The sequence below is a fragment of the Rhineura floridana genome, chromosome 7 (assembly GCF_030035675.1).
Source record: "Rhineura floridana isolate rRhiFlo1 chromosome 7, rRhiFlo1.hap2, whole genome shotgun sequence".
In the NCBI taxonomy this organism is placed as follows: domain Eukaryota; kingdom Metazoa; phylum Chordata; class Lepidosauria; order Squamata; family Rhineuridae; genus Rhineura; species Rhineura floridana.
Genome location: NC_084486.1, coordinates 135,198,315 through 135,217,206, shown reverse-complemented (window position 1 = coordinate 135,217,206; position 18,892 = coordinate 135,198,315). Strand labels below are relative to the sequence as shown.

The following is an 18,892-nucleotide window of genomic DNA, read 5'->3' as shown; positions in this document are numbered from 1 at the left end:
GTTTCTCTGCACATATCCATAACGTGTCCAACTCTTTCACATTTTAAGAAGGATGCAGACAAACTGGAACAGGTTTCGAAAAGGGCAACAAGGATCATCAGGAGACTGGAAGCAAAGCCCTATGATGGGAGACTGCAAGTGTGAAGTGGTCCAGAGCAACCCTGTTCTTTCCATATAGCAAGATTTGCAGAGCAAGTGATTAGGTAGAATGAGGCCAGGGCAGCCTTATCATGAGTCAGCATAGTCCAATTGCTTCAGGCAGCAAGTTGCAGACAGAGCAACATTGTCTGGCTTCCAGGTCCAGCCTTATTATAAAGCAATGCTAGGCTGCAGGTTGCAGAGTGGGATGATGCTTTCTTGACCTTATGCGCTATGTCTGTGCTTTGGTTTAAAAACACTACTCAGTCCATAGCAGGAATAGGTAGGGAATAACACCATCCCCTCCTGGTGCAACTGGGACCATGGAGTACTAGGGATGAAAGGATCTGTCAAGTTCTGTTCTCTCCATTTCTCATTTTTCCAATCTTATATTCAGTTCTCTACACTTCTTTAGCAACCTGCTAATTTTCTGAAAAAAACATTCTCATGAAAATTCTTCAGCATTTTTGTGTGAATTTCTCCTAATGAACACATTTTGTATGCAGCTTTGACTAATGTACACATTCTTGCAAGCAATTTCTCCTAATTATACAGCCACAAAAGTGGCTGTACACTATAGCCAGCATGGATTTTTTGCATTCCACCATGTTAAATTGAAAATACCCTCCATGCCATTCTGCTGCTTCCCCTAAGCTCATTTCAAAACACAATCTTACAAAACCTACAGTCCTGAACTCAGAAATGCTTGCTTAACAACCCTTTAGGTTTTCATGGCAATACGCAAAACAGTCAAAGAGAATCATCAGTTTAAAATCCAAACAAGAGGGGGGAAATCCAGATCCCTGTTGGACTTTTTTCTTTCAGTTGTCCCATAATTTGTTGAAATTAATTAAAAATAAGCCATGTTCACAGAGTATCAGTAATCCTGTTACTGACCTTGCCCCATACTCTGACCTTCATCTTCCACAGTTTAAAAGTTAAAAAATGGCTGATTTTTAATTAATTTTAGAAAATTAACGTTGGAGTCAATGATGGGGCAGGCATGCTCAGTAAAAACCAACTGTCAGTGTTCTAAAACCTAACAGCTGTTTCACTTGGCTAATCAGGAGACTTCTATTCCCCTGACAGAACTTCTGTGGCCAGAGTGGTTTAACAATCAACCCCTCTTCTTAGAGAATTCTGGGAACTGGAGCTCTGTGAGAGGAATAACAATGTCCTAAACAACTCTCAGCACCCTTCACAAGCTACACTTCCCAGGATTCTTCCCATTGGGGAAGCCATCAGTGTTTAAAGTGGAATAAATGTCTGGTGTGGATGTGGCCAGGGACAGCTTTGGTTTAAAATCTGAGTGTGAGGATACATGTGTCTGCTCTAGAATAAAAAGGTGGGGGAAACCCTGAAAAATACTGTTTAAAATGTTTTCCTTTTGGGAAGGAAAGGGGCTTTCCCTCTGCCTGGTGACCCAATCTCCTCCCCTCCCCACCCCTACTCCCTCTCCCCGCTACCTTCCTCCCTACCTATACCCTTCCTTACCTCCTCATGCCCCTCCCTGCCCTGCCCTGCCCTCCCCTCCCCCATTTCAGTTTCACCTATCCTAAGCATGATTACACAGGAGTAAATCCCACAGAATTCAATAAGCATGCAAATGATCAATTCATTCTCAGCAAACTTGCACAGGATCCCATTTCTTATCCCCCAGATTAAAAAGCAGAGAAATTCACTAATAGGCAAAAAAAACACCTTGCAGTATAAGAACATGCCTATAGCCCAGAGATATTTCTATCAAACTTTAAAAAGCAGGGAAATTGGGCAGCTATAGTGAATGCACCAGGGGAGCAGGAGACCCGACCTCCTCTCTGAGATATTGTACTGCCCTACATATGTGTCAAAATGCAAACACCATTTGGGTTGGTCTTTCACAGTCCAATCCCCTTCCTGTGTAGCTTGGAAGAATTTGGTCACATGTGTTTCTCAGCACGTGGTGCGTGGTGGATGCAGAACATCATGTGGTCTTTGTAAAGGTGCAGTTTCTTCAGGACACATGATCTGAGTAAAGAGAAAGAGAATGAGAATCAATTGCTATGCCTTTGGTCTGCATATGACCGTGACAGAGGAGAGGCAACAGGTGGGACATGCCATGGAAGAAAGGAAGGAATGTGATGTCCCAAGAAAGGCCTCAGTATCTTCTAGTCAAGGCTGACCTTCCTCAAGAGGATCTACCCAACAGCTTGATGGAACTCTCAGGCAGGTCCTGATTGAGATAGGCTGAGGCCCTAAACTCTGTCAAATTTAGGAGGCTCCACAGCATTACTAGAAAAATGTGTTATTATTCTAACAGAAAGAACCAGGAACCTAAAAAGTAAAACCTATAGACAGAGTGATGTTGATGGAGAGAGAGAGAAGTGTTGACTGCTCAGCTGCTCATGAGACTGATGTAGACTGATGTATGATTAAGTCAAGCCATTCCTCAGGTTGAGCCTAGGTAAGGTCTGGAGTGGTCTGCACTTGGTTTGAACCTCACCTGCTACTTGTGCTGTTCAACAGCTCATGTATACCTGGCTTGATGAAATGTTGATATATTTATAAAGACAAGATGACAAATAATTGTGTAGCCATTAAGTATATTTTTGTCATATCAGAACGGTAATAATCTGTTTTAGAATCTGTTTTCTCTGTTTCCTTTGTCAGCAATTATGTAAAACTTGACATTTAGCCATTTGTTTTTATTTAGAAGCTCCTCATATTCGGAAACCCTAAACTGTAGCTTACTTAGCTAGTGCATAAATCTGGCACTGCCCTAAGCCATGGATGCAATGCTGAGCACCCATCCCACCCTTAGATTGCTGCTATAAACAAGAGCGTACAATAGGCCCCAGCATGCAAAGGTGACACAGGAGTGCAGGCCCCTCTATGGTTTTTGGGAGCTACTGTAGTCTGTGACCTCCTGCAACCTTTCACAGCTCTGAATATCAGAAGCTTTAGGGCCAGATCTCATGCAAGCCGAGACGAAGGACAGGAGGACCAAGACTGACAGGAGGGAAGGGCCCAAGGTTGCAGGACATAACTCTAAAAAAATGAAAACCCAAAAACAAAGCCATCAACAAGTTATCTAAAATTAATGAAATGGAAATGGACTGCCTCCAAGTCGATCCCAACTTATGGCTACCCTATGAATAGGGTTTTCATGGTAAGTGATACTCAGAGGGGGATTACCATTGCCTCCCTCTGAGGCTAGTCCTCCCCAGCTGGCTAGGGCCTGCTCAGCTTGCCGCAACTGCCAGCTGGGGTGCAACTGGGTTCCTTGGGACTATGCAGCTTGCCCACGGCTGCACAGGTGGCAGAGCACGTAACCCCTGAGCCACTCACTGTGGGGGTGATCTTTAGCTAGCCCTTTACACTCAGGAGATATGAGCGGGGATTTGAACTCACAGACTCTGGACTCCCAGCCAGGCTCTCCTCCCCACTGTGCTATACCACCTAAAATTAATAAAGACATTCAAATCAAAGAGAAACTCTTCAAAACAAAAATAATTCACTACAAGCAGGGCCAGCCCCAGGCATGCAGGGGCCTTTGAGCACTAGCCTGCCCCAGGCCCTGGCACTCCCCTTCTGCTATTCGCGGAAGGATTGGTACCGCGGATCGCAGGGCGGGAGATCCCAAGCCACCCGCCATTCCCCCACTCTACTTACCTTTCACTCTGCTGTTTTTTCAGCGGTGTGCACTGCATGCGCAGGTTTGCCATCAGTCAAGATGGCAGCTGAAGTTTCCCCAAGGGGCTGAAGCCTCTGCCGCCATCTTGGTTGATGGCACACAAGCATGCTACATGCGCGCATTGCTGCCATCAACCAAGATGGCGGCAGAGGCTTCAGCTCCTTAGGGAAACCTCAGCCGCCATCTTGATTGATGGCAAACCTGTGCGCGCAGTGCACGTAGCCACAAAAAACAGCAGAGAGAAAGGTAGGTGAAGTGGGGGAATGGTGGGCGGCTCTGAAGCTCCTACCCTGCTATCTGTGAATTCCTGCCGTGGATTGCAGAAAGGAAGAGCAGGGGCTCCATAGAGGCCCCGGTAGCCCCAGGGGCCCTTTGCCAGTGCCCCACCTGGCCGCCCTTTAGAACCGGCCCTGACTTCAAGCCATTTCTCCAGAATATTACCCTCCCCCACCCTGACTTTGGCTATGGCAGTCATTCCTCCCAGGGGCTCAAAATGGCGTATGTACATGGATTTCCCTTTCCATCTTTATTCTCACAACAACCACAACCTTGAAAGTAGGGATGGAAGGACCTGTCAATTTCAGTTCTCTGTTTCCCATTTCTCCAAACTTAAATTCAGTTCTCCTCATTTCTGTATCAATTTGCAGATTTACTTTAAAAAAAAAAAACCTCTTGGAATTGCTTCAGCATTGTGCTCTGTATTTTTCCTAATAAACACATTTTTGTACGCAGTTTTGACTAACATACACATTGCAAGCAATTTCTGCTAATATAACGCTTTTTGTATGTTATTTTCACTAATATATTAATTTAAAGCACATTTCTCCTAAAATACGCATCTTTGTTAACATTGTTTAACTGGCAAACTGCATTGCAACATTTGGATAAGTCCGAATACCGGAAGGTGGTTGTGTTTCAGTTCTCATATTGTTTCGGAAAGCGTGCATTTGATAAATTTGGCTTCAAATGTGAACTGAAACAAATTTCTCCCCCATCTAAGTGAATGTTTCTGGAGAGGGTAGTTCATAATTGGCTGGTTTCCCATTCCCACCCATCTAACCTGTGATGATAACCTTTTAAAAAATGTTTTTAAAGATGTTTTGTTTTAATGTATTTTAAAGTCTGTTTTTATGATGTTTTAAAGTGTTGTTAGTGCTTTTGTTTGCTGCTCTGGGCTCCTGCTGGCAGGAAGGGCGGGATATAAATCAAATAATAACTAAAATAAATAAATAAATGATGAGGGAGGGCCACCCCAGAGCAGGGTCTCTGAAAGGCCAGGGGCATGTTTAGGAGGTAGCCCAGGTAGCCTCTGCCCCAGTTCTTTTCCTCTGGGCCCCACAACTTCTCCCACTTTTAACATTAAACAAAAAAGCCTTGCTTACACTGCAAGCCTTACAGATTGGCTGGGTGCACTGCAAACCACAGTGCCAGTGAACCCCTCCCCCTCAGCCACCTTAATTTCCCCAGGGGCAAATTTGTGTCATGGGCCTACAGCCTCACGTTGTTGAGGTATCTAGAAATGCCCCTGTCTCCTATGGCCATGGGGAAGGGCTGTGGCTCATTCGTAGAACAGTTTAGGGAAGTGGCACAGCCCGGGGCTGGAGCATCTGTCTTGCTTGCAGAAGGTCCCACGTTCAATCCCCAGCATCTTCAGGTAGGACTGGGAGGGATTCCTGCTTGAAAACCTGGAGAGTCACTGCCAGTTAGTGTAGACAATACTGAGCTAGATGGAGCAATGGTCTGACTCAAGTATATGACAAGTTCCTATGTTCCTAACCAAACAGACAGGTTCATATGGGCCAAGGTGATCCTTCAGATACTGTGTGATGTACATGGAAAAACCAGAGCTATTGAGAAAGTTGGCGATTATGGAGTTGCTTAAGCCTTGCTAGTTAAACAAGACAGACAGAAGTACCTAGTATCTGCATATATTTTTTTATTTTTTGTACATGCAGCTGCGAATGTGCAAGTCCTATCCTTGTACATAGCTGTAAAGCGTATTCAAATTGATGCATGTAGTTTGCCAGTCTGTTGCGACCACACAGAGGGAAGGGGAAAAAATACACGCTCCACCAGGTTGATGTCGGAGTGATATATTAATTTTACTGTGTTCTCTTTTTTTAAGAAAAGGAACTGAGCAGTATGCAATTCAGTAGAAGAGAACTTCTGTGCCTATGTATCTCAGAACTAAGGCAAGGAGGTGACTTGGGCTATAATTAATTGCAGACTCCAAGCTATCATGCTCACTTTACTGGGCCATTTTCATTTCTGAGAAGTGGTGATACCTATGAATAAACATGAATGATGACTGTTTGCAACTATGTAAGCGAGAATGTGTATGCGCACATGCGCATGAGTGTGGTATTCATACAAGACACCTGGTTGTAGTTCACATCTGTGTATATAAAGATGCTCTTTTAAATTGTTTTAACAGCTGCTTGTGATGTATGGGGGTGGGGGAAAGATAGGCATCTCAACATGCCACTTATTAATATAATTATTGGTTTGTTCTTGACGAAGATGGATAGCATCTGCAAGAATTATGGTTTTGCATCCTTTTTTCAACCAAACCCTCTAGTGAATGATATTTCTCAGGGAAATATATTTATTCAGAACTTCATTTTGATTTAATAGAAAAACGGTTCTTGCCATGGCAATGTGGAATGTACATTTTTCTCCCTGCGCTGACTTTCAGCCAGAAGCACTGGCTCTCTTCAGTCGGCATTCTCTTTCTTATCAGGGAAACTTGCTCAAGATTAATTTTCCTGGCTTGCCTTCCTCTTAAAGTGCCTGTTTTTCAATGCCAGTTAAAAGACAGCGTTTTGATAAATTCCCCCAATGCTAGCCTGTACAAGCTGATTGAAGGCATGAGCATCCGTCTATTCCACATGAGAAAGACAGCCTAAGCTTTATGAAAGTACCACTACATAGGCATGCATGTACACACTTCGTTAGAAGAGGTAGACTGTCTCATTTTTCTTAAGTGGGGAGTGGACAGGGGTAAAGGCAACATTTCACATATAATATTCCTGGTCCAAAGATACTTGTGGCAAGATCCTGACTTTTAAACCATCCAAGAACTGCATTGAGGAGCTAACATGGACCGTCTAAAGCAACCCTGAAGTGTTCTTCATGCTGGTGCCCTCCAGATGTTTTGGATCACAACGCCCATTGGCCTCAGCCAAAATGCTTCATGGTCAGGGATGATGGAAGCCATAGTCCAAAGCATCTGGGGATGGAGCATCAGACTGAGGAAGGCAGGTCTAAAGTCATATTTACTCTACAGATCTAAACCAGTTTCAAATATGTCTAATGGCCATGACCTCCAGCCAAGGATACTTTGGGAATGTAGTTCTGCAATGGGATCAGGGATATGTAACTGTGAATTCACCGTCCCCATCACATAATTGTTGTAATCCCAAGAATGTTTGGAGGAAGCCAAGATACCTTATTTCAAACTTGTTTAAATTTATAGTATGGAAGCGCAGATCTATTCAGAGTATTCTCAGAACAAAAATGCTGATGATTCATTAAACCAGATTCAATATAATTTAAGTTTATAGTTTAGAGAAATCTTTTGGCTTGGATTTGTTTTTGGCAATCTTGTAAATTATTCAATCCAGAAAGCTAAATTAATACAGGGAGCAGAGGCAATGCTGTATCTGGTGCAGTCAGAAGAACCTCCCCTAACCAAAGACCTTTGCTCCAGTCCAGGATCCAGAGTAGTTTAGGTGAACATGATACTCCTTTTAAAGACATGAATGCAATGAGTTAGATAGGGTCCACTGAAAGGTGGGTGCACTCTCCAAGGGCAAGTCCCAAAGAGAAAGTATCCAAAGAAATGTCAGATGTATGATTTACTGTTGCTTGGGTTCACTCTTATTTCACCTAAATTGGGCACTACAGTTCAGACTCTGTTCTGCATTCCCCATCTGTAAAATGTAAAGAGCGGGAACCTAATGCACAGGACAGGTGTGAAATATACCTTTCAAGGTAGAATTTTACATAGAAATAATAACGTCATCATTTTTGAAGGGAAAGTAATCCATTTAACAAAGAAATGTTGCGCATCTGCAAGCAGGTGGATGCCGCATTGTTTGAAAGCTGATATCCTTTTACGTTTGCCTGCAGGTTGGAATAATAGAAGACTTCTTATACCAATTAGAATATAGTTTCTTAAAGACAAAAAAACTCAGAACAGCAAGGAGGCAGAAAATGAAAATGAAGCGGCTTCAAAGCGAACAGCCATGCTAGGCCTACTGGGGAAGAGGCCCCCATCCTGCACCAGAAATGGCAAGAGAGGATATTAATATAGGAGGAGTTTGACAGTTGGGACAACAAAAGCCGGCCTTCAAATTAATGAGGGTCCCCCCCGTATGGCTCATTTCAACAAGCTCCTGCACTTCATTAGTCTCATCTGGCAGGAATAAAAAATATTCATGGGATGCTTGACTGGATTCTTATGCAGAATGGGCTTGTTTATTCAAACCTAGGCCCTCTCTGCACCATACATTTAAAGCAGTGTCATGTCACTTAACAGCCATGGCTTCCCCTGAAGAATCCTGGGAGCTGTCGTTTGTTAAGGGTGCTGAGAGTTGTTTGAAGGCCCCTATTTCTCTCACAGAACAACAATTCCCAGAGTGGTTAACCATCAAAGCCTCTTCCCATGGAACTATGGGAAATGTAGGTCTTGAGGGGAGTAGGGCTGTCCCATGATTCTTTGAGGAAAGCCATGGCTGCTTAAAGTGGTATGATACTGTTTTAAATGTATTGTGCAGATGGGACTCTGGTGGGGAATTTAGATCACTAGTGTGGTCTTGCACAAGGCTTCTCATTCAGGAGAAGATCCTGTTGGAATGTGCACCATGTGTGCTTTTCATCCAGAATTAAGGAAAGCAAGTTACTTCTTCTATAAAAATTGCACCTAGACCCAACATGTCATGCACATAAGAATAAAGAATGGCTGCAAGCCTTTGACCATTGCTTCCCAACACATAGGACAGGCCTGTACAACTTATGACCCACTAGGCTGAGCACAGCCCACTAAGCATTTATTGCGGCCTACAAAGTACAGGCCTAGGCAGGCAACAAAACAGAAAGTATACTGTACCTCTAGTAGGCCACCTGGCAGCTACAGTTGGCTAAGGGTGTGATATAAAAGTCAGTCACACTTTGATCTTATCCACATGGGAGCATTACTTCATACTAAAGATGTTTTTTACTTCTGTTTTCTATTTGCACCATCCCCAGTAAGGACTGAATGCCAGCTGCAAACACGGTGTTTTCTATTCACACTGAGGGGAAGGATCAATCACACAGTTTCCTAATGACCATGCCCTCTAATTTAACATTTCCACTCCCTCTGGTTGCTTGGCAACCAAGGATGCTGCAGTGGGTTCCTTTTTAAAAAAAACAGAAGTGCGAATATCTGTGTTTTCCCTGGTAGGATACAGCTGAAATACAAATATTTGTTTGAACAGTATTATGTTTTTGCGCACAAGTTAGGGAGAAAAAGAAAATAAAGGCACCATTTGTAGCAACATTAAAATGCTAGCAGAATGGGGGACAGCAGCCGGAAGTTGCTTCTTAGCCTGCAGGAAATAAAATGAATGAAGGGAGGGGGAGGGAGGGGGCATGGAGGGGGGAATGATTGACACACCCACCTAAAAGCATCAGAGCAAAGCATCTGCAAACCCTAGAGATACGGAGTGAAGACATTTTTTCCTTCCCTTTTCGTATTATCAGAGGATTGGGTTGGTTGGTACAGATTTACAAGGGGAAAACTGCATGATAGCTTCTGTTTGCCGGTAACATCATCCGAACCATGCAAATTAAAAGGACATGTGAGTAGCTCTAAACACACAGTAAACCACCGTGTAGATGAGCCCTTTAACTATAAAGCTACAGTGCCAGGAGATATATACAGAATTGGGGTCCAGCCACCATACTAATGCAGTAGTCACTGAAGGTCCTCAGGTACATGAAGTCTATAGGCCTTCAGAGAAAGGTCATAGCTTAGTGATAGAATAGATTCTGGTTTTTATATTGTATTTGTTTTATCTGCTTATATTTTGTGTTGCAATCTGCCCCAAGATCACATGATGAGAGGCAGGATATAAATCATATAAATTAATAAATACTTTGCATGGAGAAAGGCCCACATTTAATCCCTGGTGTCTGCAACTAAAGACTCTCAGATAGGGAAAGACTCTGCAAAGACTCTACCATGACTCTTGCAACACAGTATTAGTTACATGGACCCACGATGCAGTGGGGCCATAGCTCAGGCATAGAGCATATGCTTTGCATGAAAAAGAACCCAGATTTGACTACTGACATCTCCACTTAACTGATATCAGGCAACAAGCATGGGGAAGCCGCTGACTCTCAGGGTAGATCAAGAATTGGGAAGCCTAGGTGGACAGCCATAGGTGCCCCTCCAGGCCGCTCTCTCTGGTGTCTCCGTAGGCTATGCCCTCTCTCCGTGCCACATTCGCCTGGCAGGTACATGTGCTTGAACTGTAATAATGCCTGGATGGAGGATGGGAAGGGGGAGCACGTATGTGAATATATGCAGTATATAGAAACCATAGACTTGGTGTGGCACAGGAATATAACCTACTGTAGAGAGGTAAGAATCACACCCATTCCTCTGCCCACACTCAGTTTTGCCACCCATTACCAGCAGCACCAGCAGCATGCAGTGCCCCCAGCAGGCTCCCCACCAGGGAATACATCCCTCAGGCTGAAAAGACTCACTCCCACCAGTACTAGGCTGGATGGGGCTGGTTCAGTATCACTGCACTTATCATCATGAAGTGGTGCAGAAGTAAAACTGGGCCAGATGAGCAAGTGGGAGGGATTAGGCACAGGTGGCCTGGCTGATGGCATGTGTACTACTACACTTGATCTTAGCCAAAAGGCCGAGAAGCAATGTGTAAAACTCAATGACTGCAATTTCAAAGGATGGCTTGCATTTAAAAAAAAAAAAAAAAAAAAAGTCCTGGAACACCAAACCAACCACACACACTTCCCATATTATTTATTTATTTATTATCAGGGCTGTTAGTTGTCCAGGGTCATGGAGGGGCATAGACTCCTTACATTTTGGGGAGCAGGGTCCCTATGTCTCCAGCATCCTACAAGCCAATCAGCATGAGAAAGAGAAGCATGAAAGCCACTGAGAAGAGCCTTCTGGGAGCTATCGTTGTCTTCTTGCTGAACCTCAAACACACATACCTCCATCCTGCATTCATCGCTCAACAGAACTTTAAACAAAGTGCTCATTTTATTATATAATCTTCGAAGGTTATAATAATAATAATAATAATAATTTAATTTGTGGGTCGCCTATCTGGCCAATGGCCACTCTAGGCGACGTACAATTTAACAACAATACATTACATCATAATAAAATACATCATAAAATACAATATAACAATAAAACAATAAAACAGTTCCAGTACAGAGTAGTAGGCTATTCGTTGTAAAAATTTAACCCTCCCCGTAAGTCCCAAAGGCCTGTCTGAAGAGCCAGGTCTTCAAAGCTTGGCGGAATACATTCAGGGAAGGGGCATGTCGAAGGTCATACGGGAGGGAGTTCCAGAGAGTGGGGGCCGCCACTGAAAATGCCCTCTCTCTTGTCCCCGCCAACCTAGCTGTTTTAGTTGGCGGGATTGAGAGAAGGTCCTGTGTGGCTGATCTTGTTGGGCGGCATGGTTGGTGGCGCTGGAGGCGCTCCATCAGATAAACTGGGCCGAGACCGTATAGGGATTTAAAGGATAATACCAACACCTTGAATTGGGCCCGGAAAATAACTGGAAGCCAGTGTAGGTCGAACAACACTGTATAATCTTACAAGGGGGCCTGGTCATGAAGTGACCCTGCTCTTCTGGATTTGCCACTATGCTACTGCATATCATCTCCAACACAATTTCAGTGAAGGTTGTTCTCATCAAAAGGTTGTCCTGTTAGCACAAGGGCTCCTGCCTGTGCAAGAGGCCTTCCTTTCCCTCTCCCCTCACTGTGCAACTCCCATGTTCTCCAGATCTGCCCCAGAGGGTTGGGGGACTGCAAGAACAGATTTGGAGAGTGCAGGGCATATGGGGAGGAATAGGAGAGGAGGTCTCATGGCACAGCTGGAAGTCCTTTATTATTTATTTATTTATTTATTTATTTTAATAATTTATACCCCGCCCTAGTTCATAGAATTCAGAGCGGCGAACAAAAAACAATGTCCAATACAATCTAATATAAAATAATAAGAGTACAATAAAATCATTAAAAAATCAATTAATTATTAAATGTTTAAAAGCTAGAAGAAACAAAAAAGTTTTTAACTGACGGCGAAAGTCCATGAGTGAAGAAGAACGTCAGATCTCTGGTGGAAGATTATTCCATAGGATGGGCGCTATGGTCGAGAAGGCTTTATTTCTAGTATTGGCACGGCGGATTATAAAGGTGGATGGGATGATGAGAGAGTGTTCGAAATGTATTCTTGTCGGTCGCTGAGGTTTAAATTCCAGAATACGATTTGATAAATATATTGGTGCTAAACCATTTAGAGCTTTAAAAGTTAATACTAAAATTTTAAACTGATGACGGAATGAGATCGGAAGCCAATGAAGTTGATAAAGAAGAGGTGTGGTGTGTGTTTGTGGACCAAGTCAGGCACCAAGTGGTGTATATTCCGTGTGTGAATCAGCCCAAAGCTGGAGAGGACAAGCAGGAAGCTGAAAAAGAAAAATCTTCTTGTTATGAATGTCAAGAACTCTCAAGTTCCCACCAGGGTCAGTTCCCAAGCCCAGGGCAATTGATCCCAGCCAGGCACAACCCGTGCCTCCCTTACCAGGGCTGCATTAAACCAACAAACCTGCAAGGTAGGTAGACTGCCACCACCCCTTAAACCTGGTCACCCACTCTGGGCCAAGGGGAAATCCAAAGTGCCAGAAAAAGACCTGCCAAGGATTCCAAAAGACAAGAGCCAAGAATGCACTCCTTGTCCTGCAGCATTAAGGTAAAATACCCAACTATAAGGTAGTCTGTGGCTAATTGGCCAAGGTGCTGGATTCACAGTCAATTTCCCCCTGAAATGAACACATACTGGTAAATAAAAGGTAGCTTTATTAAAAGAAAACATAAGTGCAGAATTGTAACAGCAAAATAATTCCTTAAACCAAACACCCCAAGAGTTGGGTAAAATACAAAAGGCAAAGAGTTCCAGTCACAGGTAAAAAATAACAAAGCTACCTAGCCTAAGCTATACTCACACAATAGAGGTAAACCAGCAGAGTAACTTTATGGTTCCACATCTCCCCAGAGATGTATAGCCTGAATAGCAGATGGAAGATGAAACCCCAATATCAGGTAGCAACAAAGAACATTGGGGAACAAAAACCCAGAATCACAGTTCTATGGGGAAAAGCCCAGCAACACCCAGGAAGTAATTAGCCAATCAGGGGGCTTTCTGATGATGAAATCTTCTGGAGCTTTTGTGCCTAATGGTCATATGCTTTTCCAACCTTCCCAGGCCTGTGGCCTTGAGGTACTAGTCTCAGACTGATAAGCAGGTGTTCTTGCTTACTGCTTAATTAACTGAGTTCAGCTGTGAGAACTGACAGTCTCATGGCCTTCCAGAAGCCCTAATTCAGGGAAGATGTTCCCCCGACAATTCCTTACCACAGAACCATTTTACCTGACAACCTTACAAACTAGGCATTCTTGACAATGCACATTTTAGAGTTGCAAACAACCTTCCAAAGTGTTCATAGCTATGGCAAGATCTAGCAGTGAGCAAAACCGCTCCTTCAACCTCTAAACAAGCTAGTCCTACAAGATGACGCATTGAGACAACTCATCCATCTTGAAGCAGCTGACACCTCAGCCAGTTCAGCAGCTGCTTTTCATGCTGTTTCTCTACTGATTCCATTGCTGCTCTTATGTGGCTTGGCCACCACACACAAACACATAGTAGATGTAGGGCATGGTAGAGCCAGATGTTGGACTAGATGGGCCACTGGCCTAATCCAGCAGGTTCTTTTTACGTTCTTAACCACCACACCATCTCCCAATACACAGAGCTGATCCAGCAAGATACCATGATCAGTGGGGTATCAACGCCTGCTGGGAGATCAAGGAAAGTCAACAGGTATGCACTCACCTTGTCTCTTTCCCAACATAATACCTCCATCAGGGCAACCAGACTGTTCCAATGCCAAAACCACCCTAAACCCGGATTGAAGTTAGGCTCTCTCATGTGCTTTCAGACACAACCAGATTAAGACATGCTGAGCCCCTAATTTAGGTCAAGTTTAAGAGGCCTGTTATATGCTTTCAAGTCAATTATGACTTATGGTGACCCTATGAATCAGTGACTCCAAGAGCATCTGACATGAACCACCCTGTTCAGATCTTGTACGTTCAGGTCTGCGGCTTCCTTTATTGAATCAATCCATCTCTTGTTTGGCTTTCCTCTTTTTCTACTCCCTTCTGTTTTTCCCAGTATTATTGTCTTTTCTAGTGAATCGTGTCTTCTCATGATGTGTCTAAAGTATGATAACCTCAGTTTCATCATTTTAGCTTCTAGTGACAGTTCTGGTTTAATTTGCTCTAACACCCAATTATTTGTCTTTTTTGCAGTCCATGGTATGGGCAAAGCTCTCCTCCAACACCACATTTCAAATGAGATGATTTTTCTCTTCTCTTTTTTCACTGTCCAACTTTCACATTCATACATAGAGATCAGGAATACCATGGTCTGAATTATCCTGACTTTAGTGCAGGGGCATCACTAGGGCGGTGCGGCAGGTGCGGGCCACACCGGGTGACACCACGAGATGGGGGTGACACCACGAGCCGCCGCACCCCCCCCCCAGGCACCACCACCGGGAAGCGGCAGGCACGGCCAAGGAGGAGAGAGAGAGATCAGGAGCGAGCGTGGCGACTGCCGTCTTCCATCAGCGCCCACCCTGCCGCCTCACAGGCTGGCTCCTTCCAGCTGGATCCCAAGGACCGAACCAGCCCCAGAACCGGATCGGTCTCCCCAGCAGCACCCTTGACTCCCCTCCCCTCCCTCCGCCACTCCTGAATCGGGAACCGACTCTGCCCCGAACCGGCACCAGCACCAAGCCTCAAGAGGAGTAGGACCACGTGGGAGTAGGACCACGTGGGAGTAGGACCACGTGGGAGTAGGACCACGTGGGAGTAGGACCACGTGGGAGTAGGACCACGTGGGAGTAGGACCACGTGGGAGTAGGACCACGTGGGAGTAGGACCACGTGGGAGTAGGACCACGTGGGAGTAGGACCACGTGGGAGTAGGACCACGTGAGATCCAAACCAACGTGGTCTTTCTTTAACATATATTGCTGCTCCTTGCCCAGAACCACGTGCAATGGGAGCAGAAGCTTGCCTCCTCTTGAGCGCGCACACACACAAGAACTCGGCACCAGCTCAGTCTCCCAGCCCCAGCTCATCCCAGCCCCACCTCACCCCACCCCCTTAAAGGGCCCAAGTGTTTCTCCCTTCCCCCACCCAGCAGCGCTTGTACTGCTGCACAGATGCCCACCCCATCGCACCCCATCGCACCCCACCCCCCAGGGCTGTCTGGCCGCCCCTCTTGGATGCTACGTGCCCCTCTGTCAATACACCCCCCTAAAAAAACCAATGCCCCTGTTTGGGGAGACCCTTTTCCTTCTCCCTCCTACTCTTATCAACACACACACACACTCACACGTTCATCAAGAGACCCCAGGGGGGGTTATAGCACAGAAAACAACAAATGATATATGCCAATACTTAACATCATATTTAAGCCATAGAAAAAACATTAAAGCAATTACAATAAGAAGAAATATATAATAAAAGACAAAATCTTAGATACAACTGTAAAGCATAGTACATATATGGCAGCCATAAGGGAAGGGGAAAATCGGGAACAGACGGGTGTAGTCATCCAGGGTCCCAGGGGCTCTTAGACCCTTTACTTTTTTGGGAACAGGGTCCCAGTAGGGTCCCTATGTCTCCAGTGCCCTATGAAGCAATCAGCACAAAAAGGGAATATGCCAGCCACAGACAGAAGTTTTCTAACTTGCTTCCTTGTCCTTTCCTGCTGATTGGAGCCAATCAGAGTGAAAGGAGGTGAATCAGTAACTGAGAAGACTCTTTTCAATAGTTAACACTCTCCCCTTTCATGCTGATTGGCTCCTAGGTACATCTGTTGTTGCGGAGGAAGGCATTAACAAGGATCTCATTCTCAACCCAGCAGCAAAAGAAAAGAAGGGGGAGGATGTGTGGTTGTGACTATCATGAAGGGACCCTGCACTTCTAAATTTGCCACTACATTACTGGGAGCAGGGTGCATAAAACGCAAAAGCGATGTATAAGTACAATACGAAATTAAAACCTCTGTTTTGTCCGTCACAATATATATAACACACACATGCATACATTTGCTTTTTCGAAAGAAAGTGCGGGGGCATTTGCTTAATTTTTAGCTGAATGGCTTTATTGATTTGCAGAAGGTCCTGGATTCAATCTTTTGCATGTCCTTGTGAAAGGGAAAAAATGTTCTAGGTTGTTTATGTGATGATCCCACAGCTGGCTCGTGTGTGTGTGTGTGTGCTATTACATTCAGTGATATACAGGAATTACAATTTACTTGTAACATTAGTACAAAAAACATTACTAAGGATTCTGTATGGTCTGGTACAGGAGGTGGTCCATGGGGTGACACCAACCCTAGTGACGCCACTGCTTTAGTGTTCAGTGATACATCTTTGCATTTGAGGACCTTTTCTAGTTCTCTCATAGCTGCCCTCCCCCATCCTAGCCTTCTGATTTCTTGACTATTGTCTCCATTTTGGTTAATGACTGTGCCAAGGTATTGATAATCCTTGCAAAGCTCAATGACCTCATTGTCAACTTTAGAGTTACATAAATCTTCTGTCGTCATTAGTCTTTTTGACTTTCAGCTGTAGTCCTGCTGTTGTGCTTTCCTCTTTAACTTTCATCAGCATTCGTTTCAAATCATTTCTGGTTTCTGCTAGTAGTATGGTATCGTCTGCATATCTTAAATTATTGATATTTCTCCCCCCAGTTTTCACACCTCCTTCATCTTGGTCCAATCCCACTTTCCGTATGATATGTCCTGTGTACAGATTAAGCAGATAAGGTGATAAGATACACCCCTGTCTCACACCCTTTCCAATTGGGAACCAATCGGTTTCTCCATATTCGGTCCTTACAGTAGCCTCTTGTCCAGAGTATAGGTTGCGCATCAGGACAATCAGATACTGTGGCACCCCCATTTCTTTTAAAGCATTCCATAGTTTTTCATGATCTACACAGTCAAAGGCTTTGCTATAATCTATAAAGAACAGGTGATTTTCTTCTTAAATTCCTTGGTCCGTTCCATTATCCAACGTATGTTTGCAATATGATCTCTGGTGCCTCTTCCCTTTCTAAATCCAGCCTGGATGCCTGGCATTTCTTGCTCCATATATGGTAAGAGCCTTTGTTGTAGAATCTTGAACATTACTTTACTTGCATGGGATATTAAGGCAATAGTTCAATAATTACTGCATTCACTGGGATCCCCTTTGTTTGGAATTGGGATATATATTGAACTCTTCCAGTCTGTGGACCATTGTTTAGTTTTCCATATTTCTTGAGAAATTTTTGTCAAAATTTGGATAGATTCAGTCTCAGTAGCTTGTAGCAGCTCTATTGGTATACCATCTTTTCCTGTTGACTTGTTTCTTCCAAGGAATTTAAGAGCAGCTTTCACCTCACATTCTAAAATTTCTGGTTCTTCATCATATGATTCCTCCGTTAATGAATCTCTCATCCTTGCATCTCTTTTATAGAGTTCTTCAGTGTATTGTTTCCATCTTCCTTTTATTTCATCTCGGTCTGTCAGTGTGTTCTCCTGTTGATTATTCAACATCCCTACTCGTGGTTTAAATTTCTTTTTCATTTCTCTAATCTTCTGGAATAGGGGTCTTGTTCTTCCCTTTTTGTTGTCCTCTTCTATTTCTATACAATAACTATTGTAATAGTTCTCTTTGTCCCTACGTACTAGTCACTGTATTGTTGCGTTTAGGGTTCTGACCATGTTTCTATCTCATTTTGCTTTTGCTTTCCTTCTCCATAACCATTTAACTCCTTAACCATTTTAAGAGTTTCTTCAGTCATCCATTGAGGTCTTTCTTTTTAACTAGAGGTATTGTGTTTTTGCTTTCTTCCCTGATAATGTCTCTGACTTCACTCCGTAGTTCTTCTGACTCTCTGTCAACTAAGTTTAAAGCCTCAAATCTGTTCCTTATTTGATCTTTATATTCTTCTGGGATGTTATTTAAATTGTATTTTGGCATTATGATTTCTTTGCTGTTCTTCTTTAGCTTTATTCTGATTTTCGATACGACCAGTTCATGATCTGTACCGCAGTCTGCTCCTGGTCTTGTTTTTGCAGAAAGTATGGAACTTCTCCATCTTCTGTTACCAATTATATAATCAATTTGATTCCTATATTGACCATTTGGTGATGTCCACGTGTACAGTCATCTTTTTGGTTGTTCAAAAAATGTGTTTGCAAGAAACAAATTATTGGCCTCACAGAATTCAATAAGTCTTTCTCCTGCTTCATTTCTGTCTCCTAAGCCCCATTTCCCCACACTTCCTAGTTCGTCTCTGTTCTCTACTTTTGCACTCCAGTCCCCTGTGATTATCAGCACATCTTGTTTTGGTGTGTGATCAATTTCTTCCTGTACTTCTGCATAAAATCTCTCCAATTCCTCTTCTTCTGCCTTTGCTGTTGGAGCATAGACTTGGATGATGGTTATATTAATAGGCTTTCTGTTTAATCTCATTGATATCACTCACTCAGACCTTGCGTTGTAGCTCATAAGAACATAAGAAGAGCCTGCTGGATCAGGCCAGTGGCCCATCTAGTCCAGCATCCTGTTCTCACAGTGGCCAACCAGGTGCCTGGGGGAAGCCCACAAGCAGGACCTGAGTGCAAGAACACTCTCCCCTCCTGAGACTTCCGGCAACTAGTTTTCAGAAGCATGCTCCTAATTGCTTT

At 43.9% G+C, this 18,892-nt stretch overlaps 1 protein-coding gene across 1 annotated transcript in view; it reads left to right on the top strand.

Moving 5' to 3' along the window:
- The window catches only part of SPATA16 (spermatogenesis associated 16), a 199,766-nt gene extending 191,701 nt beyond the window's left edge, over nt 1-8,065 (top strand). Inside the window, exon 10 of the mRNA XM_061634505.1 lies at nt 7,943-8,065. Within this exon, the coding sequence (XP_061490489.1) occupies nt 7,943-8,065 (123 nt within the window). The remainder of the gene's footprint in view (nt 1-7,942) is intronic.
- Nucleotides 8,066-18,892: the final 10,827 nt, after the last annotated feature.